Source organism: Strigops habroptila, chromosome 8 (assembly GCF_004027225.2).
Source record: "Strigops habroptila isolate Jane chromosome 8, bStrHab1.2.pri, whole genome shotgun sequence".
Taxonomy (NCBI): domain Eukaryota; kingdom Metazoa; phylum Chordata; class Aves; order Psittaciformes; family Psittacidae; genus Strigops; species Strigops habroptila.
The window spans coordinates 50577614-50601363 of NC_044284.2; the positions used below are offsets into that span (position 1 = coordinate 50577614).

A 23750-nucleotide genomic window follows, 5' to 3' on the forward strand; every position below is an offset into this window, starting at 1 on the left:
AGGTTATAGAGCAGCAGAAACTGGTTCCATTTTGCAATTCCAGACCATTCCAAACCAAAATTAGCACTAAGAGATTGAAATGCCTTCATACAACATATGTGAGCATACAACATTCAAAAAGCCTTATGATTTCTGCGCAGAGATAGCTCCTGCTTTCCCCCAGTGTCATTTTCTCAGGGAAGTCAAGTTGTAAAAAGAAGATAAATATTCCTTGTCTCACAAAGGCATTTTGAGGCTTAAGTAATATCTGTAATATTTTAGGAAATGTTCTCATGGAGAATGTTTGGGATGCTCTTCGGGGACAGGAGCACTAGCATCTCTAATGAATGTACTTCAAGGAAAACTCCAAAACAACATATGGAGAGCAAACTGAACACAGAGCACATATTTCTGACATTTATCTTTGGGTTTATTGTTAAGATAAAAGCATGCTGTTTGTTTCTTAGGATTTCATCTGCTATCACTGTCTTTCCTTTCTCTGTGTCTTATTCTACACTAGTGACATTACCTGGAGCAATTTTTAAAGTTTTGCGGCAAATCCCATGCTTTGAAAGTTTTAATGAGTCATGTAGAGAATGTTATTAGACAGAGAGATCATACCTCCTTTCTGTAGCTAGTTTGGCTGTAGCAGAGAGAGAGGATATGATATGCTTGCTGGGATGACTGACTTTAAAAAATAAAAACAAAGAGAACAAACTCTCCAAAGATCAGGATGGGATAGTAACAGCAAACTTGCAAAGAACAAATATCATCATTTAGAAACCTTTTCTTCTATTGCAGTTGCATGTTTACTGAATACTAATGTACTGGGAAGGGTTGCTCAGGTTCTGAGATGGGTGCTGTCTCTGGTATGTGGTCCCAACTGTACTGAATGCTACTACAAAAAAGACTTGCTTACAAAATATTGAAAATAGAATGGCCGAATCCTTGAACACTTGTGTAAAAAAGTATTCCTCTTTACATCCAAACTAAGCTACATGCTGATCAATATCCAAGATGTCAGACAAATTATTTGAGGACATTCCTCACGACTCAGAATAAATCCCCACTGCCATACATATGTTTTTCCAAACTCTTATAGCTTTTAAAACCTGTTGAAGGTGTGAATGCCAGAGAAAAATTGCACATGCTGCTCTTGTATATGTTACTCTTCAAATGTTTAGCTGCCTCACTGTTAAAAGCTCAGAGAACTTGAGTATCACAGGAACTGTATATGATGCAGTCAGCAATTGTTTTCTAAGCACAGGTTGTAGCATATCCCAGTAGCACACCAAATTCTCCAAGAAGTGTGGCTATGAATCCTAGTTACCTTCAAAGACATCCACTATAAATCCATGTGCACATATATATATCTCTCTGTACAGTTTCACTGTTCTGAAATTGCAGCCTGAAATCTTTATATGAGACACATGATAACAGATATATAATAAAACAAAGTAGAACATCTGTTTTGGTTTTATATGGGTAAAAATACGTATTGAAGATGTGCATAAACAAGTGCTTAGTTAACACCAAGTTCTAAATCAGTCTAATGAGACACGAAATTTCACCATTTTCCCCCATTTTTCCTCCCACCTATGTGTAGGAGGTCTTACACAGCCTTGATTTCTTACCAATTAAATTTTTAGTGCAGTATTTGTTTACTAATCTTTCTACATTTTAAGATAAAATATTCTGACATCAGTTCAGGATAAATTATTTCTACTTCCAAACAGTTTTTCTTTTGCTGTGCTGCCTACTTGTTTAAAGCTTTGAGAAGACAATCTTTAGAAGAGATCAATGAGGTATTTGAAATTAGTTCTCATACACCTTTTCTTATAAAAGTCTTTTCTACTAAGTTTTACTAGCTAGTGGGTGGACAGATGTGCAGAAACTGTTTTCTGTCTGAAGCAACCAATCACTGTAGTGTTTTATTCCCTATCTCCTAAAGCTGCTGTCCTCACTTGAGCAGCAACTCTGTATCACAAAATCTCCCAGTGCATCTCACGCAGCTTGACTGCAGCCTGTTGCCTTTTGCTCAACACTGTAAATGCAGCTCAGTGCATTTTAGGGAGCTTCCATTAGAAAACCCACTGTTATCAGTAACCAACAGGTATCATACAAAAGCAATAGCAACATTGCACTGATTTTCTAATTCACTTAATATACCTTAGGAAAACATTGCTGTATGACAGCTGGTGAGAAGTATATACTTCAATTGCAATTGCTCCGTGTTTTTAAAGACAGCTATTTCACCTAACATCAAGGTTGAGTTACAGAAATAGATTAATATCTTGACTTTTAAAAAGTTAATTCTGTCCCTTTGAAATTTTAAGCTCAATTAGGAAAATCAAGGTCTACTTTAAGTGCTATGATCTGAAATATCAAAAAAATTGAACTACGGAATATGATCAAGTGAAGCTTCTATGAACACCAGAGGCTTAATTCCGAATCTATTCCTCTGCTAATTTTTCCCTCCAAAACTTCTGCCTTTGCAACCATAAAATACCTTCCCTACCAGCAGCAAAACTGGAACCACTGTGATCCACAGTGCTACCAGGATGGCTAGCATATGAATCACTGATTTACATAATCCTTTCAAAAGGTGTATGTTCATAGGATGCGAGAAAAGTTGAAGCAGATCTCATCTACATGTGCAATCCCAGTGCTGCTCATGAGAGGCATCAGCAATACTCTCATGACCGTAAAAGCTGCAGAATATTTGAAGGACCGGAGGGAAAAGGTGTGCACGTAATTAGGACAGTACCAAACACTGCATAAAGATTTAACACACAATTTGTTAGGAGCAGAAAATTGATTCAGTGGCACTTAAAGAAGATGTAATAAATTAAGTGCAATAGATACTGGATTAATTCAAGGAAGATGTGAAAATGCACAAAGATAAAGTGGAGCCTGATTATGTATTTCTTGACTTAAATCATTAGGTAAAAAGAAATAAAGCCATGGCTAAAGTCAGCAACCACCAGAGAATCAATAGGCCTCTGAGCCCATAGCAATCTATACGCAGCCACAGTTTTATCACAAAATATTAGCTAATATTGATATTTTTTAATAAAGTTTCACTTTACTAAGTAATTAGTGTAATGTAGTAGGAGCTGTGTTTCTTAACAAAAGGGCTGGTGCTTTGTACAGCATTTACTGGCATGTTAATAAAAAACGGACTTCTTTTATTGAGTTCCATCTGCCTAATAGAGAAAAATGTTCATCTTAATTAGGAAAATCTTCATAAAGAGATATAAATGCAGTTACTAATGGGCTGCAGGGAATAAATCTAGGACACTCAGGAACAACTGGTGTTTTACCAGGAAATGGAAGAGTGAATATAAACCCCAAAACAGTTGTTAGCTGTCTCGTGATTGACCACAAATAGCAATAGATGTTGAGGGTTTAAGTGTTTTATAATGAAAAATCTATTTATTTCATTAAGGTTTCACGCTTTAGACCCTTGTTTTTTCAGGTAATAAAGCAGTCTTAGCCAACAATGAAACTATTTAAACCCTCTATGAATTAAGATGGACAAATCTATTAGCATTTTTTGAAGGAATTACTTTATAAAAAGAAAGAATGGAAGTGCCAAGCAATGGTTCAAGAAAGATCCACCGTCGAGCACTTGCAAAATGGTCACTATATGAAACACATATTTTGGGGTTTGCTGTGATCTCACAGCCAGTTGAGAACTTTTTGATGCCTATATTGGTCCAGCAGCAAACACTACATCATCATGATAAAGACTATCTCAAAATGTAAACTACAATTCATTTTTGGCCTTAAAAATGTTTCAACATTTTTAACAAGGCATTATACATCTCCTCTGTCACTCTGAATCAGTTTTCCAAAACTGATTGGAAAACTTCCTCCAAAAGTTCTATAATTTAAAGATGTTGATTTTCCCTTAGCTCTGCTCATGTTCCTTTCAAAATGAAATAAACTTTTACTCATCTTCCAGAATTTAATTATTTATTATATTAATTTTTTTTTTAGACAAAGCACGTTAATACAAAGCACTGATTGGAAATACTTCCCAAGTCCCAAAATGTAACTGAGCCAGATTCAGTGTCAGTGTTCACTGCTTCCCAGTGAAAAACTGCTTTCTGCAAATATTGCCTAACACTAGCTAAGATTTTATATTTTCTCTGAATGACCGTGATAGGGAAACTAATATGTATATGTAAGGAAGTGCAAAAGTGAAAATAGCGTTACTGTATCATTCAAGTCAACAATCAGAAATATAGCATAAAACTCTGACATGCTGACCACTGACAGCTTTACTACCTCGATTCAAAGAGAATATCACCAAATAGTAGAAGTTGCAGTTACTTGAGCCTCAGGGAATGTAATTTCATTTATTCATTTCAATGACATTTTTACTAGACTAAAGCTTCATGTAGATTAGTCAGACACATCAAAAACCACATATTGGCTGAGGTGAAGCTGTGATGACTGCAGTTGTCTAACAGTGTCAATCCGAACTTTAGATGAATATAATTTGATAGCTCTAAATGACAGAGATATAATATAGATCTTGTATAGCACCGAAGTAATAAATAATTAGTGAGCAGAACTGAGTAAAATAGCAGGTTGAGCACACCCCCAAGTTTTGCATCTTGATGCAGAAGTCAGTGATCAGAATGATCCATCTTTCTGCCTTGAATGATAATACAGCTTTTTTACAACCCAGCACACAGCACCATCTGGCATGAACAGAGGAAACCAAGAACTTCTGGAAGAGAAGCACAAAACCAGTCTAGTTTCTTTGGAATGGTCCACGGTATTAACAAAAATTCTTCAGAAACAACATCTGACTGCAGCTGTGGCTCAGTGAACCTGTCTCCTGTAGACATGCTTATATAGCTAATAATCTGATAAAATGTTGTTGAATTGAACTGAATTGTTTGGGTATAGGATGGGTATTGTCAGAGTTAAGACAGCCTGTATAGAAAGTCAATTGTCTACCAAACTGTCTGGATTTCAGAACATTATCTCATGTCTCTTAATGGGAATTCTAGGAGCTCAGAATACATCTCCTCAGCAAAGCTCAGCAGGCTCTTTTCGGTAGTTATTTACAAGAAGAGTGACTACAAACACCAAGTTAATCTGTGCTTTGAGCAGTATCAGCACATGCATTATTGTCTGTTTGCTGGGGCTCAACGCCCACTGTGTGCAGTGAGACAGGAGTGTCTGATCACACCACCAGCCCCAAGAGGGGACGTGGAGTTGTGCCATCGGAGGCACCACTGGAACACCCAGTGCTGTGTGGGTAGCCTGAGATGTTTGTAGTATAAACACAACCGGAGTCTGCACTCTGGATGGCATTAGACTGTTTCACTGATATTAGCACAGATTTATCTTATCACTGCTCTTTGAAAGTGACTTTTAACACAGACTGTTTTCTAAATGATCCTTACAAGACACTCCTTTCTTCCTCGTCACCTTCACCTAAGGCAATAACATCCAGCAGCATTGATCTATTTGCTGCTAGTTTTCATTAATTTTACCCTCCCTGAGGGTGGTGCAGCTTTGGTGCCAGCTAATTAAAAACTATTTAGGGCTGTTCAGTGCACTTTATCAGACCAGAATTAGCTCTGCTTCTTTAATGAAGACTATAGTTTTCTCTGTTATTACCAATTAAATGTTGTTGTATCATATTGCATTATATTTCTAATGCATGGCAAAGATATGCATGGCTTTAGAACCACTTATCTGGATTGAGGTACGTACAAAGATGCCACATTTAGTAATTACCTAATGTTTCCTTAAATCCTTTCACTTGACTCAATACACATACCAAAACATTAGTGAAGTACAGGAAGAAGCTGCTGGGTTTATGCTCCCTCTTGGGAAGTACCAAGTAAAATGCATTAATGAATAATTGTGAATGTCTGTTAATGAATATTATTTATGTAAAACAATTATTCAAAGAGGATGAACATTCACCACCTTGAACTCAAATGCTTCACTAATGAAGAATCTCAGAAATAACATATATCCCCTAGATTCATAACACCGCATGCAAGGTTAATTCTCCAGCATGAATAGACCATATTACAGGGTATTTTGTACTGCTGTAGAATTAAAAAATCCTTAATTTCAAAATAAACAAACTTTGTTTATTTTTTTATTTGTTGAAAGCTATTTAAAGGCAATTCTTGTTTCTTCCATGAGCCAATAATAAATCATCTGTCAATATCAAAGCTGTGGGTTTTGAACCTGCACTCAGTGAAGTCAGGGATGAAGCTCCTACGTCAGTGGTGCAGAACCAGAGCTCTTCTGAAGTAGAGAAATGACTACGACACATACCTATTAGCTGCTCCTCATAACACCCTTTAAAACTTGAGTACCCCTAGGATGAAACTACTGAGAAGTCCTACTAATTACCTAAAAAGATGTACATCACAGAGCACAAATAGAAAGCTCATTAAAGTCTTGACAGACTGGAAATCTGTTGCAATTTCACTATACATTACTAGCATATACTGTACATAAGGACAGTATTTTAGGATTAAACTAAAATAGATGTGGTTACAATCCACTCAGTACGTTTTAAAATATGAATTGAACTTGGTTTCCTTCCAAAATTTTTGCTGGAAACATGTTGAAACAGACCTCTGTTCAATCTAATATTGCAAGCAAGAGTTGATGTTTCTCTGAGGAACTGCAGGAATATTTGGCTGAGGAACCTGAGTCTGTCTCAGCATCATAATAGTCTGGCACAGCACGTGAAACTATTTTCATCACCCACAAATCTCTCATGCTCTCCCTTTACCGCCTCCACAAATGCCACATACCTCTAACAGCCCCATGACTCTCCCTAGAAACAGCAGATCGGTCTTGTGAATTGAAGATGTTACAGAAAATGAAAGTTTCCAAATTGAGGTCCCCTGATTAGTAGTGAGCTGCAGGATGTTTTCTTGTGATAGAGAAGGTGTTGGCTTGTGACGCATAAATTCTTTCCCTTGTTTCTGGCTGACAAGTGCACTAAATGATGTTAAAAACACCATTTAAAATTTGACATGGAAATGTAGGACTAAAAATGAGAGTTGCAGTAGATATAAAGATGTTACCTGATTGCCACTGTGAGAAGTGATAGGGTTTTTTTCACAGTGTTAAAGGGAGGCATGTGCAAACATAATGTGATGTGGGTCATGAGGCAGGAAATTTGCTACTGTTCTCAATGTGAAACATAGTTGTAATGGATCAAGGAGAAAGAACTTTGCCTACTTTGACAATAGGCTGCTTCAGTACTTTGTTCATAAGCACCGGGAGAACAGAAGTACAATCATGCCTTTGACATGAAAAGAAGCATTTGTATTGTGTTAATCGCATAATAATAAAACCTTGAGATGTGGTAATTTGTTGAAGAGGAATGGATTAGGTTGAAGATGAGGGTACTTTAACACTGGATGGTGAGATTTTTTGACAGGATATACTAAGGTCTGGCCTCATCGTAAGGATTTAGATAAAGTATTGTAAAGTCACTGTGACCTGACTGACTGTTAAAATGGAAGAGTCATAAATATAAGCAAATTTATGTTTAGCAATGCTATAACGTACCTATGATCATATTTAGCTTGATTCATATGTAAAGCGGATGACCTGGATTATTAGAGGGCATTTTTGAAGAATGAATCTTGTGTGTTTTCTCTATTAGCCTCTGTTCATCAGCTTGTTTAGTGAAACTTAAGAAGCCATGATAACCTTGCCACCTTTATGACACATAGGTGCTCACTCCAGCTCCAGAATCATAGCAGCAACGCGTCCACATGGTGAACCACCTGAGGGCCAAGTTCTTCACAATGTTGCAACAGCTTTAAAAAAGGAAAAATCAATTCTAACCAAGTTCTGACAGTTTAATAACAAAGTGAATCTATAAAGAGAGAATAAGCTCTTCTTCTTCAAAAGTTAAGTCAAAAGTCTGGACTGAGTTAAACTGCTGGTGAATATAGAAATATAGAAATATCTGTATTTGTAGTTTGGTCAGAATAGCCACAGTCCTTCAGAAGTGCAAAGTCATCATGTGCTATTTCCAAAATTATTACTAAGGCACAGCAGTAATCTGGAAACTCCTTCCTAGTTAAGCTCCAGTGAGTCTGTGTGACAGGTGCTCTTCCATGCCAAAACACAAACGATCAGAATTTTTGCAGCTTGGTTATAAAATCCTGCAATTTAAGGCCTTAATTCCACAAATCCAATTTCTGCTTTGAACATGCTAGCCAAAACAGTGGCCCTCACACTTTCATCTCCTTACAGCCCCCACTCAAGCAGCATAAACACACGTTCTCAGGCATGGAAAATAGAATTTCAGCATAATTCTGGTAAAAACCTAAATCTATTATGGTATCACTGATAATCCATTTTCAATAAGAAACAGAAATAATGCCTAACCCTGAGGTTTGTGTTTGAAGAAAAGCTACAGTGAATCTCAACAGAAAAGAAAATACGATATCCAGAGTAATTATCCTGAGGTTGTGCATTTGGAAATGTTGTTTGTGTAGGATTATCCTCTTCAAATAAAATGTCAATCTAATCAATAGCAAATTGAGCTGAAAACAACACACAGCTTTGAAAACGTTTCAGGAAGACATCCAATATTTTTGGGACTCAAGCCAAGAGAAATGGAAAGAACAGAAGGTAGCGTAGGTGGGGTAAATGGGGCCTAGCTGCTTTCTCATCAAGTGCTTATAACAGTCAAAACCATATAACAATCCATTAAAAACATATCTGGTGATTCATTTAGTAGCTGGCATCCAGCATGGACTTCTCTCACGTATCTTTTGTCAAACATTATAATTGTTCTTTAGGACAATAATTGGTCTTTAGGACTTACCGGTCTTTTCCTGTCTCCTTCTTAAATACTGCATCACAGTAATGCATGCGCTTTTCTGTTGTCACATAGATTTTGGCAGTTGGGTAGCTGTCAACAGTTTTCTTCAGCATGTTGTACACAATGCCATTTCCATCCTTCCTCATGTTTCGAAAAGGTCCCCAGATCACGTATACAGTGTTGTTGGTTTCTTTGAAAAAGTACTCGGGATTCTTGAGTAGGAGAGGCACGCTTGTGTGAGAGACCACTCTTACAGTTGTCCTCTTCCCAACATCTTCCTCATAGCCCTTTGTGGGAGCATTGTTCATCCTCCAAATGCAGGAGGACTTGTCTATCTTGGCTCCCAGCTTCTGGCCAGCCATCTGTCCCGAATTTGAAACAATGGCACAGAGGTCACAGTCAAGTTGTAGAGGCTGGAAGAAAGAAAACAAAAATATACAGCAAGTCTTTCTCTGTACAACAGAAAGAGCGAGAAGAAAAACAGGCACAGTCCAACAGACTGATAGCAATGTTTCTCTTTAAGAAAACCTAACAATTCCTATGCGGTAGAGCTGGTAGAAACCCCTACAACTACAGAACTCTGAATGCAATCCTTTTTAGTGAAATAGGTGGTTTCAATCTCTTCCTTTGTTCTCCATCTTGCAAAGCCAACTACAAAAATAATAATTTTTTCCTCTAAATCTTACTCTTTCCACTAATAAACAATGAAAGAAAGAAGCAGCAGAAAACAATATTTAGATCGATGCATTCTTCTAACATGCTGTTGTCAGCAATAGTAGAGAAAAAGTAATGCTGGAAATTTAACCACACACTGACTGTATTTATGCATTTGAATGAATAGTTCTCAAATCTGTGGTAGGAGTCAAACATGAGATGTAACTCTAGCAGTATGAAAATCCTGCACTTGGAAAGGAGATGTGGACAGAAGGCTATGTTGTTCTCTTCAGGGAATGGTTATGACCTATGTAAAATGAGAGACAGATGGAATAGTGACATGTAAACTAGGAACTTAATGCTGGGCAAACTGAATTAAAAGACAGTCTTTCCTGACCATGTTCTAGGGTACTATTTCTCCAGTAAGTATTGAAAATGGAAACAGTTATCTGTCTAACAGAGATATAGGGACCTATCAAATGTTCCATTTGGTCAGAGCATAAAGAGTAAATGTCTTATGGCTCTTTTGTACCAAAAGACTAAAAGGAAATGCCCTGTCCTTAAGTTTAATTGTATGAAAAGTTTAGCTAGAGATCTAAATCAAAGGAAAACTAGAGCCATTAAAAAAACCCCAAACAACATCCCCCACACCCCACCCAACCCTACAGAAGACAGTCCAGTCCACAGGTCACCTACTATTCTTTGTATGGTCACAAACTTGATCTTTTGTCCAAGTGACTTCAGTTTAATGTTTGTTAGGAATAATTCCCACCATGTTCTTCAGATATTTAGTTGACAGGATCCTAGGTGCTTTTCTGATCAGACTTGTGGTTACTTCGCTTCAAAATCCCACCTCATTTAGCTGATGTGGATGAATAGCATGGCTACATTTGACCACTACAACCTTAGGACATAATGTCTGACAAAACATCAAATTTCTTTGATAATGATGCATAATACAAGGATAAGAGATAAACGTCTGAAGAGAGCCAAATTGTAACAGCCAGAAGATTTCATCTTTGAGTGACAAAGATTGTACTGAAGTAAGGCGCATTCTGCAAGACTTCTGCAGTAAATCTCACAATTACAAAGGTTTGATTTCTCTACTGTGATTGGTTTGATTTCTCTGAGTGGTTCATGAAAATGTTCTTTCCTCATTTCATCAGGAGTTAAAGATGCCTGACCGCATGCAAAAGCATTGGCAATGTTTCCTTTACAGAACACCATGTATTTCTTTTTATAGCTGTTGTAGTTTAGAGAGCTGTCCTGCATAGCTCTCTGACAGCAGGGATGAAATCCCAGGAGAAGCAGCTGAACACAACAGTCTTTCTGTTTACTGCTTAGTTACAGAAATCCTCTCTAAGATACATTATGAGGACATGGCTGGATGACCTAAACAAATCCATAAGCATAACCCACATCCTAACATGAAGTGAATTGTTAAAGTCCCAGTAGATTAATTTATGCCTTCTAGGGTGAATTTTTAAACTAACAAATGTTGAATATGAAACTGCTAGATAGGAAAAGCCAATTTGGTTAAGAATCCAGTGCCATTTAAATTTGTCTCAACATCAGTGTTGTTTTGGGTTTTGGGTTTGGTTGCGTTTTTTTGGTTTTGGTTTTGGTTTTTTTCGTTTGCTTGTTTGTTTGTTTTTCTCTCCCCACAATATTCTTTCTTCTCCATCAAAATGGAGCTGCTCTCTTAAATTTGGAATTTTTTGATTTTCTGACCTTAGTTAGAAATGCATTGCACATTTTCTATTCACTGAGTGTAACTGTTCTGCTTGAATAAACTGAGTACACTCACTCCTGCAATTGTGTCCCCTGGTTTTCTATCTCTTTTGTTGTGATTCATTTATCTTGTTCCAATTTCTAAAGCGCTTTCATAATATTGAATGCCTGCACTAGGTCAACATATAATCTGCTCTTCTTCAATAGAAGCAGAAGCTTAACCCCTCCCAGCCCTATCTCAGAATAAATAGTTTTTACAATGTAAAGAATTTGTACATGTCCTAATACTCATATTTCCCAACAGAGATCCCAAATAGATTTAGGAGACTGACTGATACCCATGACAGACATTCCACTGATGCCAGAATCATCCACTGACTTCAGTATCTTTTTTGCATCATATCTTTCTCAACATATGAGAAAATACACATCAACATTCATTCACTGAACCCCCATATGGAGACAAGCCGGCAGCTTGTAGTGTTTATAAGTGTTTATAAGTATCTCAGAGAAAAGGGGCAGTTTCAGTCATCCACATACAATAGCTTTCTCATTTTCCTCACTTAACATGACATTCCTGTTTATTACTATACCATACCTCGGAAATGGCTGTCCATCACATTAAGATTCAAAAGCTGCTCAAATGCAGCTCTCCTGTCAGGTGGCTCCCACAGGAGCTATTCAGGCACAGGGATTTGGGTGCCCAAGAGACTGGAACTGGGAAGCACCTGGTTAGTTGTGGCTGCTGCTTCTGCTGCTGAACTAAGACACAGCTGACAGCTCCCTATGATTCTTGAGGAGTCGGAGTGATGTGCTGTTGTCTTCCCTCTCTCCATACTCTTGGGTCCCACATCCCTCACTCTTTCCCATATGCAGATTTTCGGTTATAAGGTTGCCTATGATAGCCCTAACCTGCATGAGAAACTGCTGCTTTTCCATTAAGCTTGCTGTATTGTTTGTATTAAGGATGAAGAGAAGCAGAGAAACAATTCTTAAACACAGAAACTGGAATACAGAGAGATGAAAGCTGGAGAATTAGAGAAAATGTGCCTTCTTGGTGATCTGTTTTGCAATTAACAGTAACTGTTTACAGATGTCCACTCCACAAACACCAGGATAGCAATTGATGTGACACTAACACATCATGAGCCTTATCAAAGAAACCAAAAGTGCATCTGTCGTGCAGTCCAGGCTGCCCTCCCATCTGTAGAGATGGTCCAGCAGCAATGGGATTGGTACAGATTGGCAAGACCATACAGAAAAACCTGTGCTGTTACTAATTTATGCTCTCTGGACTGAGGTGGGGAGGAAGAAGGCGGGGGGGGGAGTGAGCGAGTTGCTGCGTGGTTCTGAGTTAGCAGCTGGGCTTAAACCACAACACTTTCACAAGATCTTAGTTCACTTGCGTTGTAGATATATGAGCTAAATTAAAAAATGTGGAGAACCATTCACCTTTTCTTCCTTTTTCATGTATTTAGACATGTATTTCACCTCTACACACCACAGGGGCTAAGCTGTTATTGCTTCTAGAAAATTATTCATTTTGTTACTGACCAGAAGGATGTAGAAGTCCTCAGCAGAGCAGCTGGGCATGATTCTGACAAATTGTCCCATCTTTTTCCCGAATGATACATTGTAACTATTGAGGAGCACTTATATTTTAATCAGTAAAGAAAATGAAATGTCTGACCTTTCCATTTCCTGTGCAAGCTTACAGACAATAGAAAAGATAATTAAAATTGTGAATTAGAACTTGCAAAACAGTGCTGTCTCTCTAGCAAAGAGAAATAGCTGTGTAATAAAGGTCACTTATCAAACAGTTCTAGTTATTAAATCTTTGCATTTAGCACTGAAGTGGCTTCACAGAATCAAAGGTCAAATCATTAAATAACAAAACCACCCAGAATTAGAAAAGGTCACAAGCAAATCTAACTAGAAGTAGGTCACAAAACATGATTCTCTCCAACAGAGGATTTAGATATTTGGAAAATTGGTTACTTTCCAATTTGAAACAACTCCTCCACCATGTCAAATGTCTCCACCAAAAGACTGAAATTCCAGCTACAGGACCGTATGTATGGGTGGGTTTCCCAGTGGCACAGATTGCCAGATTTCCCAACCACAGACCTGCGGGTCTGCTGAAGCCCCAGGAGGGGATGATCTCAGGCCAGGTCTCTTAACCTCTTGGCTAAGACTTCAACACAAGTCAGTGGAGTCCAACAAAACCATGTCTTGACATACCAGCCACATGCCAAGCTCCCATCTTAGCACAGACCGGCAGATTCACTCTTCAGTTGGACCAAACCTGGCTCAGGACCTAAGCAGATGTAATTTACACTGATGAAAAGCTGAATTTCTCCTGCGACTTAGCTCTATAGGTTGGTGGTGCTCTGGAGAGCTCACTCCAAACACCAACTCTGTTTCGCTCTGTGAATCCCACAACTAGTCATACAGAGAGTTAGGAAATTCAGATTAAACTTTCTCAATTGTTAATTTATGATTGTAATTTTGTAAATTGGACGCAATGCCCATTCACTACATAATGAGGCAATTATTAGCAGCTTGCCACATATTAATTTGCTCCTTTAATGTTGAAACAAACGAGATCTTTTCTTATAATCATCTTATTTGAGTGAATTCTAACAAAGCTGATTGAACAAAGCTCCAGAGAGACTTTCTTTATTTCAGTGCCATTTATCCCTCCACTCTTCTTGGATGTCTTTAGAGTTTTAGAGGATACAACATTTATAATGATGCCAACAGGGAATAGATTGTGCCTTTATTCTTCTTGATGTTCTTTTGAGGTCTTTGAAATGAAAGGTACAAGAGAGGCATTAACCGTCTGGCATTGTTTTTATTGCTTTTCTCTACTTTACAAGCATAAAATGTATTTTAATTTTTTCTGTGTTTCAGTGATGATCAACCAAGCTGGATTTATCTACACTTACTCACTTTCTTCAGACCTCTAACTGGGAGGACAGACTTGCCAGGCTTCTCTAAGACAAAATTAAGCGCATTTACAGAAAAGAAATGTAGTATTTGTGTGTTCACCCAGCAAGAGCTTTCAATTTAACAGAGCACTCAGAAGCACTGTATATAAATCACATTATCTAACTAACATCAAGTGATAAAAGTAAAAATGGTAAAACCTCACAGGTCTGATTACCCTGACTTTGTGGTAGTTCTCCCTTCCCTCCTGTGGTAATGTAGTTGATTTTGGTCCTAGCCCTTGGCATCACATCCCAACAAACATCTCTGTCTTCATAAAAATGAATGTTAAAATTTCATAAAAATAGTAACATTTTGACATTATTTTAAAATAAGCCCTATGTCAACATGCATCCCATTTCCAAACAAATAGAATATGATCTGCCTCTTCATAAGACTGTTCCTGAGACTCAAGCGTCTGGGATATTTTATTTAGATGACTGTCACTGATACATACATAAGTACTAGCAGAAAGGTTTTATTTAAATTGAATGAACTGGAAGGGAATGCATAGGAGCCATGTAATGGGACTACTCTTGCAGTAAGAGACTGAATAAATAACCATCACTGCAATTCTTCCTATATAAATTGACCCAGTTGTTACAGAACTGCTATTCTTGATTTGCAGTTCATGTTACAGCTCCCTAGAAGGGCTGTATCAGCCCTTTGCTTTAATAAGTATGTTGTGGATTCCTGATGTCAGTGAATTCCTGATGTCACTGGTAAAGAGACAGAAAAGGGAAGGAAGCATGGACTTTGGGCAGAGGTTGAAACTTGCATGCCAGACTCTCCAGCACCATCTAAACTTTAATTTGGTAAGTGTGTTTTTGAAACATTTCAGCTTGCTTTCTTATGGAAAGGAAAAAAACCCTACAAACCCAAACCTTCTGAACATGAACCACAGTGCAAAGTGATGCAGTGTCATCTTTCTCACTTTCAAGACAGCTCCAGTTACTCCATGCCAGCTCGTACCTCTTTCAAGATATAGCAGAGCAAATGCTCACCAGCATGTTGTTGATTTTGATGCTGCTATTGGGAACAATATGGACAGCTTTGAAACAAGGCAAGAATCAAGTACATCTCATGATACTGAAAGCTGAAAAATAAAGGCCTCAAATATATGTGAGAAAACTCTTGAGCAGCAAGAGGGAAATGTCTGACTTATAAAGAAGAAAATCAGGTCTTTTATGTATTTTCCTCTATTCTAATATGAAGCAGAAATTGAAAAGTCAAAAATAATATCCCCTGTGATAATCCCATAAACCAAAATTTTGGTAATTTTTTAAGTAAATTTTTTAAGTAAAACCAGGCCCAGCTTGATCAAAATATTTTAACTTCCTATTTATTAAAAATCATATTTAAATAGTTTTCTAAAATGGAATTAAAATGCTCCTTCATTTGAACATTTTTCTGTATTATGAAAAGATTGAAGCATGGTAGTTCACATTAACAGCCCCTTCCATTTTTTCCTTTTTTTTTTGCTGATTTCCAGCTGAAACATCATTAAAAGTGACACTTTTTAAATAAGCCTACACTAGAATTTTCTTCTAGAATCATAAAATATTGAAAGATTCCTGATAGCTCTATTGATAAAACAGATACAAAAATAGAAAGGTGGTGGAGAGCAAATAAATAACAGGAGAAATTTTTCTGTCTCTACATGGAGGGTTAATTAATGAAGAAAGTTGCCAGATTCAGTGTTTCAAGTACAAGAGAAAGACCCAGCAGAAGCAGAGCAGTGGAGGACTGATGGTCAATGGCCCTGTGGGACTTCGAGCACTGGAAGAGAGGCAGGCGAAGAAAGTTTCGCCCCAAGGCATTGCCTGAAGGATGCTCTCAGCCAGTAGAAGCTGCATTTTGGTTTGTGTCTCAGGTGGATGATAAATTCTCCTCTCCCCAGGTAGGATGGCAGAAGGGACGTGCTCTTATTAGCATGAATGAATGTGTCACAAAAGGGGAAGGAAATAAATGGAAGCAGGATACCAAAAGAGAAGAGAGGACAGAAAAAATACCAGAAAAGAAATGAAACAGACTATGACAAGGCAGAATATAGTGTTTGGAAGAGAGACATGTAAGTGGAAACAAGATTTGAGAAAGAGTAAAATACTGATATATAATTAGTAAGATAAACCATGATGCTGGGGAATAAAATCTATCAAAGAGAAGAACCAAAACACCTAAAGATGTTTGTTAATAATTTTGTTGTGAAGAAAGCTTTATCAGACATGTCAATCAAATAACTCAGCATGAGGCAGAAAGAATAACTTTTTCCCTATAAACTGCAACTGCCCAAGCAGAAAACAGATGGAAACAGATACATTCACTCCAGCATATAGTACTACAGCTTGTAGGTAACAGAAACCCTGACATCTGTAGACATACAGATGTCTTCAGTTCCAGAATGATACAATTAATACCTCTGAAGTGGTGTGGGGAGGAGGGAGAAAAATACAATCTTCTTTGGTATATAAATTATCAGGATGAAAGTAGAAATATGCCCAAGAATGTATGTGGAAATGTTCATGTCAAACACAGTTGAGGATTGAAGGCCTAATTGTTACGGGTGGGAGGCAAACTCCATCATGCAAACCCTATACTGGAAGTTCATGAGGTAAGCACTAAATAACATTCACTCTGAAAAATAGCCTATGAAAAGATTAATTTCACAGTTGTTCAAAACAGAAAACCAAACACACTATATTGTAATTCTAGAGCACTAACTTCATCCCAGTGCTTTAGCTGATGACCATAAATAAACAGAATGTCTATGACATTCCATCTATCACTCATTCGCAAAAACACAGGCTTTGAAATATCATGGCTTTGTAATAGTTCAAAAGCCGGGAATTCTTCCAACCAAATGCTGCTTGCTGAATCTAACAAGTCATTTATCTTCAAATCCACCACATTGCTCACTTGCCCTTGTTAGCATGTGATGACTCTTGAATTTTGTGCACAAAAGTTACTGGAGAAACACAATTTAAACCAGACTCTGTCCATTAAACTTCATAAACAACTCCAAACAGAAGACAATTAGCTGATCTTAACTATGGTACCCCTTCTGTCACTCTACTGAAAGGCTGTATTTGCAACAGTACATTTACTACCAGCTCTTGATCCAGCAAGTTATTGGTATCATAATATTTAGTGTTACTTTACCTTCTTCAATTCTCTGTTTATATTGCACTTTTTCTCTTTCTTTTTTTTTCTATGTAGCAATAAGGAAGATAAAATTTCTTCTCTATACAGGCATATTTGCATGGCAAACAATACAAAGTACAAGGAGGTAAAATGTCACTTACAATTCAAGGAGACATAAAAGGTGGGAATGTGCTGTTAGTACATGGACTGAATAGTAACTGAATCACAGTACGAAAGGACAAAAACAATTTCTCACATCCAGTACCATGGATGGCAGTAGAGCACATATAACACATAATCCTTCCTTACAGAGTGGACTTCAGAATGACATCCTTGAAAGCAACCAAGGCCAAAAGGACTCTCTCCACAAAAACTGTTTTTCCATTGCAAATAATAGTAAGTATCTGTGCAAAAACATCAAATGAGAGTTCTTCACTGTGAAGTTGCCTACTATAAGACTATGTCTAAGGAATTCTTTGTCACATACGTGACAAAACATTGGTTACTCTGTAACTACTGATTTTAATTTGTATTTGTTATAAATACCCACAGATGGCAGTAAAGTATATAATGTATACAGCAGATTTGTTCCAACTTTGCTTCTCTAATAATCTCCTATTATCAGCACTCATCATTAATCATAGGCCATTATCTAGGAACTCATTTGGCTGAATCACAGAGGCAGGAATGCTTGTTAGGCCTTTAATCTAGATATATCTGAAAAAATTACACTCACAAATAAATTATGGGACTTCTAATATGAAGTTCAGATCTTATTTCAGGTCAATTTATTTGGAATCTGATATGGGAACATTGTATCAAGGTAAGAAACAAAAAACTGTCAGAAAAACTACCTTGTAGTTCCTTTTTTTGTTTTTTTCCCACAAAAATCCACATAATAGGCTGGAAAACCTAACCTCTAATTTATTTCTGTTCCATGCTGTCTAGACCTATTATTTAATTTTGTCTCTCTTGGTGGTCTATCTCTCAAATTATTTGTATGCATGGAAGGAAAGTGATAAGCTAAAATGCTAATTATCCATTTTTCTGAAATTAAAAAAAATAATATCCATGCAAGGAATAACAATAAGGTTTATTACAACAGCATTAAAACCAGTAGCACTTTTCATTTGACAAAATAAGCCTTAAGAAGCTTTTTGAGTCCAGTGTTTTTAATTGCAGGATGCCTTATCTAAAAGAGAATACATACTTGTTTCTGGTCACATTTATTTCTTTTCCCTTTACTGGTATATTGGGAATGTTTGCTGTACTACTTTATGACTGTGAGCTTTACAAATGCTTAAAATCTTCTGTAAAAATGTCATTTCAGGTTAAAACTTCACTTTAAGGTCCTAGTCCAAAAGTTGTTTTAAATATCTTTTATTTTTAGATAATTAAATCATTTCAGTTGCAGAAAGATACAAGGTTAAATCACCATTTTTCAGATACCTGAATTTTCAAAAACTATGGTACTGGGTGCTAGGACAGAAATTTAAACTGGATTGGAAAGTTCTGCTTAGATAATTAGGAAGATTTATTTTAAGGTCTTTTACGTTATTAATGGAAGCTCTTGAAGCATAGCTGCACATTTAAAAACGATGAAGTTAAAGGTCTGTTTCAAATGAAAACGTCATTGTACATATACTCTCTTCTGGTTGCGTTTACATCGCTGCCTCACTGTGTATGTCTGCTAGCCAATTTTCAATCAGTGCAGGTTTCATCGCAAATGCTAGTTTGTATCATGGATTAATACTATCTCTAATAACTTTATAAGCACTCTTAAGTGGGATTTACTGGTCTAAATGATTTGTAAATAATTCAAAGATCATTCTTTATCAGTTCTCCTTCTTTATGGAGCTTGGCAATATAGTTTCTGCTACTACCACATCCCACACCAGCCCAATTTCCCCCTCACTTTAAAGCCTTTGCTAAAGAAAAGCCCCTGAGCACAGTGGCCTCTGCCAAATCTTACTGAAGTCAATGGGGCCTAGTGCCAGGACCATGCATCATCACTACAGAGCTCAGAACAAGATCAAGGCCTGAGGAGGTGCTGAATAACACACGCTCACAAATGAGGCGGTACATTATGAGGTGAAGCATGTTAGAAGCAATTGCAAAACAAAATCTTCTTAAAAATTGAAACTAATAAATCCTATCAATCTTTTCTCCACTATATAGTCTGGCCTGACAACGATACAGTTGCAAGATATAAACAACACTACCTCCAAAATGGGTAGTTCTAATCATATAGCTCTTCTACCTATAATTTAAATTTTTAAGAGAGAAATTACTTTTTAGTTTTTCACATATCTTAAGGAGAAAAATACCACTTTTATGTACCTATATGCTGACTTTCTAGGAAAATCATTCATAGCCTCCATTACAGTCAAAACCAAAACTTCCACCAACATCATTGGAGCCATAACTTCACCTAATGTCTGAATTTTGGAAAGAGAAATTTAGATTCTCAGTTCATAGATGGAAAAGCTTTTTATCTGTAAAGAGACTTAGCTGAGCGGCAAGAGAAAGAACAAGGAAACATCCCATGTGACACGTCCAGCTTGGAGTGACAATCTACAGGGCTGTGCCCAACAAGCCGTATTCTGCTCTGAAGAATAAATTTAGACATGGGACCATAAAATGAAGTAGCTCAGAAAAAAAGTTCTGTGTGATTACAAGATCGTGGTGCTGCTCCTTTGCCTGGTCCGCAGCAGAGGGCCTCTCAGCTATGATCCTGCTTCAACCTGCGAAAAAGATGCAGGGTGTTTTCTTGAGGTGAGCTGTCTACTCAGAAAACCAGATGACAGTCTTCCCTTTTTGTATTTGAGCACGTATACTGTTGTTCTGGCTTATCTGGTGACTACTGAAATAATCCCCCCCACCCACCCCCAACTCTATTTCTGGGATGGAAACCTAGGAGGTCAGATCAGCTTCCTACTCTTGCTGGCATGAAATGAGTTAAGCCTGATTTGACATTTCAACCCTGCTTTTGAGTGCACAAGTTTGAGGCGGAGGGGAAGGGTTGTGGGGGTTTTTTTTTAAACCTATTGACTTAATGAAGTTTGTGATTCCTTATGTTTCCAAGGACTGCAGTGACAGCAGGATCTTTATTATTTGACACCTTGAAAAGCAATCTTAAAGGTCAACACCAAAGCTTATCAGCTGCTCTGTAAGTCCAATTGATACAGCAATATCCACCACAGTTCTGACAAAACAGGTTCTTGGGGACAGCAATAAGGAGGGCAACTTGGTTTCTTCTGATAGTATGTGCCTGCTGACCACTTTGGTTTGCTGGATCTACGAATATGGCAAAATACATGTCAGCTGATGTCCCAGCAATGGGAGAGATAACAGAAGATTGACAACTGCCTTCTATAGCAAACAAATTGTGCCTGGTTTCTGTAGGATAGAGTCAATTTTCTTCTTAGTGGCTGGTAGAGTGCTGTTCCTCCTCCTTCCAGAACAATGCTGCTCCATGCTACATGATCTGTTGTATCTCTAGCTGTCAAGAGCTCACAACCACACATAGGGAACTGGAGAGTCTAAGTTCCGCCTCCATGCCACAAAGAAGGTCTGAGGCACTATAGTGTGCAGCTAAGTAGAAATCAAACCCAAACATACATATATATATATATATGTATTCCACTGAAGTCATCAACTAATTCTAAAATAGTCATCCAAAAGAAATGCCCACCCAGGCTGCAGCTGATGTTGAATGAAAAGCCCAGAGGACAGTAATGAACCTTGGCTTGCACAGAAATAGCATTTCTTCATTCCCATGAACAGTATATATTGTACAACTTTTCTATAGTCATGTCAGTTCTACGTTCTCTTGTCTGCTTAGTGACTTAACATAATTTAATGTGTATATATATGTATTAACAAAACTAAAAGCAGCAAGATATATACATCTGAAGAGTTTAGATGATGCATTAAATTCCTTATAAGAAAATATTTACAAAGCAAATGTGAAAGCTTTGGCATCTCCTCTCTCTGAGTCATACTCCTGCAGAATTATATATCCAGTATGAAGAAAAATGTGTGTGTGTGTGTTCAGCTACCCCATCATACAGAAGATTCTGCCCAGAAGAGTCTCCATCCCTAGAGATTTGCAAAGGTTAGCAAGGTACAGACCTGCCTTAACCTTGATGTTAGTCCTATTTATAGATGATGTTGGACAAAATGGATTCCAAAGATTCTTTCCAACCTATTTTTTTTTTTTAATAATTCTATAATTCTATCACTTTAGAACTGATTTTAGAGAAAAAGACAACACATTTTTAATGGTGAGGACTATTCATCACTAGGGGAAAACAAAACAAAAAAACAACAAAAAACCCCCAACAACCAAACCCCTCAAAAAGTCAAACACCAAAAAAAGATTAAAAGTTGAATGATTAATGAAAAAATATTCTTTTACTTCTCTGTTCTTCTTCTTTCTACTGTCTGCCACACACAAAATCACATATAAAATACAGCAGAAGAAAGAAACATTCCTGAAATGAAAATGGGATGATAATATTTGATCTGCATGTCGTATCACAATCCTTCACAGAACCTACACCTAATAAATCTTGTTCTTGATAAAACATTATTAGGCACAGTTACAAGACTGGAATCCAGATTGACCTAAGATCATAACCACAAGTGCACTCCAGCCAGTGTAACACAGGTTATGGGCAGGCAACATAGTGCAATTTCCTTCCTGGCATATGTGAACTAGGTTTAGGACTGTTAAACTGGCTGTTACAAATAGTTTAGGTTCATTACCTCATAGGATATTTGTAGAGACTGTAAATTTTAGTTCAGTCCTCCTCATAGCATTTCTTTCTAAGGCTAGTTAGCAATGAATACAAGGTGATCTGTATCATGTCGTGACTGGAGATCAGTCTGTGAGTTCTTCTTAACTACTTTTATCTCTACTAACAGTGGTGCCTCCTTCAGTACTGGAACATGGCTGAGAGGCAGAAGTAGTATCTCTAACAGACTCTGGGGTTAGGAGATGGTTAAAAAGAAAGAAAAAAAACACTGATCCAGAATGAATAAATCTTTTCCAAATCAGAGGTCAAGACTGCTGTCATGTGCTAGTGACCACAAAGCAGTAAGCTGTAGCTTCACAGGCTGGCACAGAGGGGAGGAGGGGAAAAGGTACGTTGCAAGAAATCAAATGTACATTGAATCCTAGAAAAATGAGGAAAACTCCCAGACAACCAGATCTGCAAAGCTCCAACTATAATACAGCAGAATTATAGTGGCTACGAAATATAGGATGATGAAAATAAATTCTGAGAAAGTGTATCACAAGTGAATACTGTAGTTATCCTCTCCCCTTGGAACTGTAGCAGCAAAACCATTGCTAGTTCTGTCACAAGATCCTTGCAAAAATCCTGCAGACCCTGTTTTTCAAAAGAGCAATAATTAAAAAATAAAGTCCTGTGGTGCTTTTCCTCTATCAGCCCTGTTTATGAATTCATAGCACAGCATGAAGGTTATTAAAATCCCATATGTGAGAACCACACACAGCACAAGGAGATATGAATTGGCATTCCACAGAGATAATGCTATCTAATGGGCAAAACGAGTAGCGTGGTTTCATTCTTATTCAGAGTACATTTGGAAAGGGCAAAGCATCTGGCTGCTGCTCATGGATACCTGACCAGACACAAACCATTCCTTTTTCTTACCTGTTGATTAATAAGTTAAATGTAAAGAGCATGGCTGCTATCTTGCTGGGCCTTGATATTCCCAGAGCACCCTTTTACCCACAAACCATTTGATGTGGGGTGAATTAAAAACTATTTGGGCAACCCAGATACAGTAACTAACAAACACATTGATGTTTACTTCCACATACATGCATTTCAAATCAAAATGTAATTAACTGTGGAGATAACCAATACACCTCATAAATTAATTCCAGAGTCCTGACTATCCAATAATTTAATTATTTTCCAAAATTATTAATTTATTTCCCATTTATTGCTGAAACAATTAAAACAGTTAGTCCTGTGCTCTATTTTGCTGCCAAAAATGTTTTGATCCCAAGTAGCAGAGAGTAATTTTGAACACTATCAGCAGCTGGAAAAACTTCAAGGGAAAAAAAAGAAAAAAACAAAAAAACTGTTTTAGAAAAAAGGTTTATGAAAGAACTGCAAGCTAACAAAACATGGACATGCACAAAAAGTTTCCCTAGTTTTCAAATACTCCGAAACTTTTGTTAAGGAGAAAGTAACACCCAGTCCATTATTCTAAAAAGCTTGAGTAAAATTTAATGTCTAAAACACATTCTACTTCAGGACAATGATTTGCATGTATAAACAATGAGCCACTGCAGTGAGACCACAGGTGTCTGATGGCAGTCATCACTAATGACAGAGATGGAAAGCGCTCCAAAATAGGAGAGGCAGGATCTGCC

The 23750-nt window shown here is 37.4% G+C and overlaps 1 protein-coding gene across 3 annotated transcripts in view; it reads right to left on the reverse strand.

Moving 5' to 3' along the window:
* ST6GALNAC3 (ST6 N-acetylgalactosaminide alpha-2,6-sialyltransferase 3) overlaps nucleotides 1-23750 on the reverse strand; it is a 225245-nt gene that overhangs the window by 69208 nt on the left and 132287 nt on the right. For all 3 annotated transcript variants that reach the window (XR_003992658.1, XR_003992657.1, XM_030494917.1), the window contains exon 3: nucleotides 8825-9234. Coding sequence is in view for 1 of the 3 variants with exons in the window: in XM_030494917.1 (XP_030350777.1) it covers nucleotides 8825-9234 (410 nt within the window). In the remaining 2 variants the exon portion in view is untranslated. The remainder of the gene's footprint in view (nucleotides 1-8824; nucleotides 9235-23750) is intronic.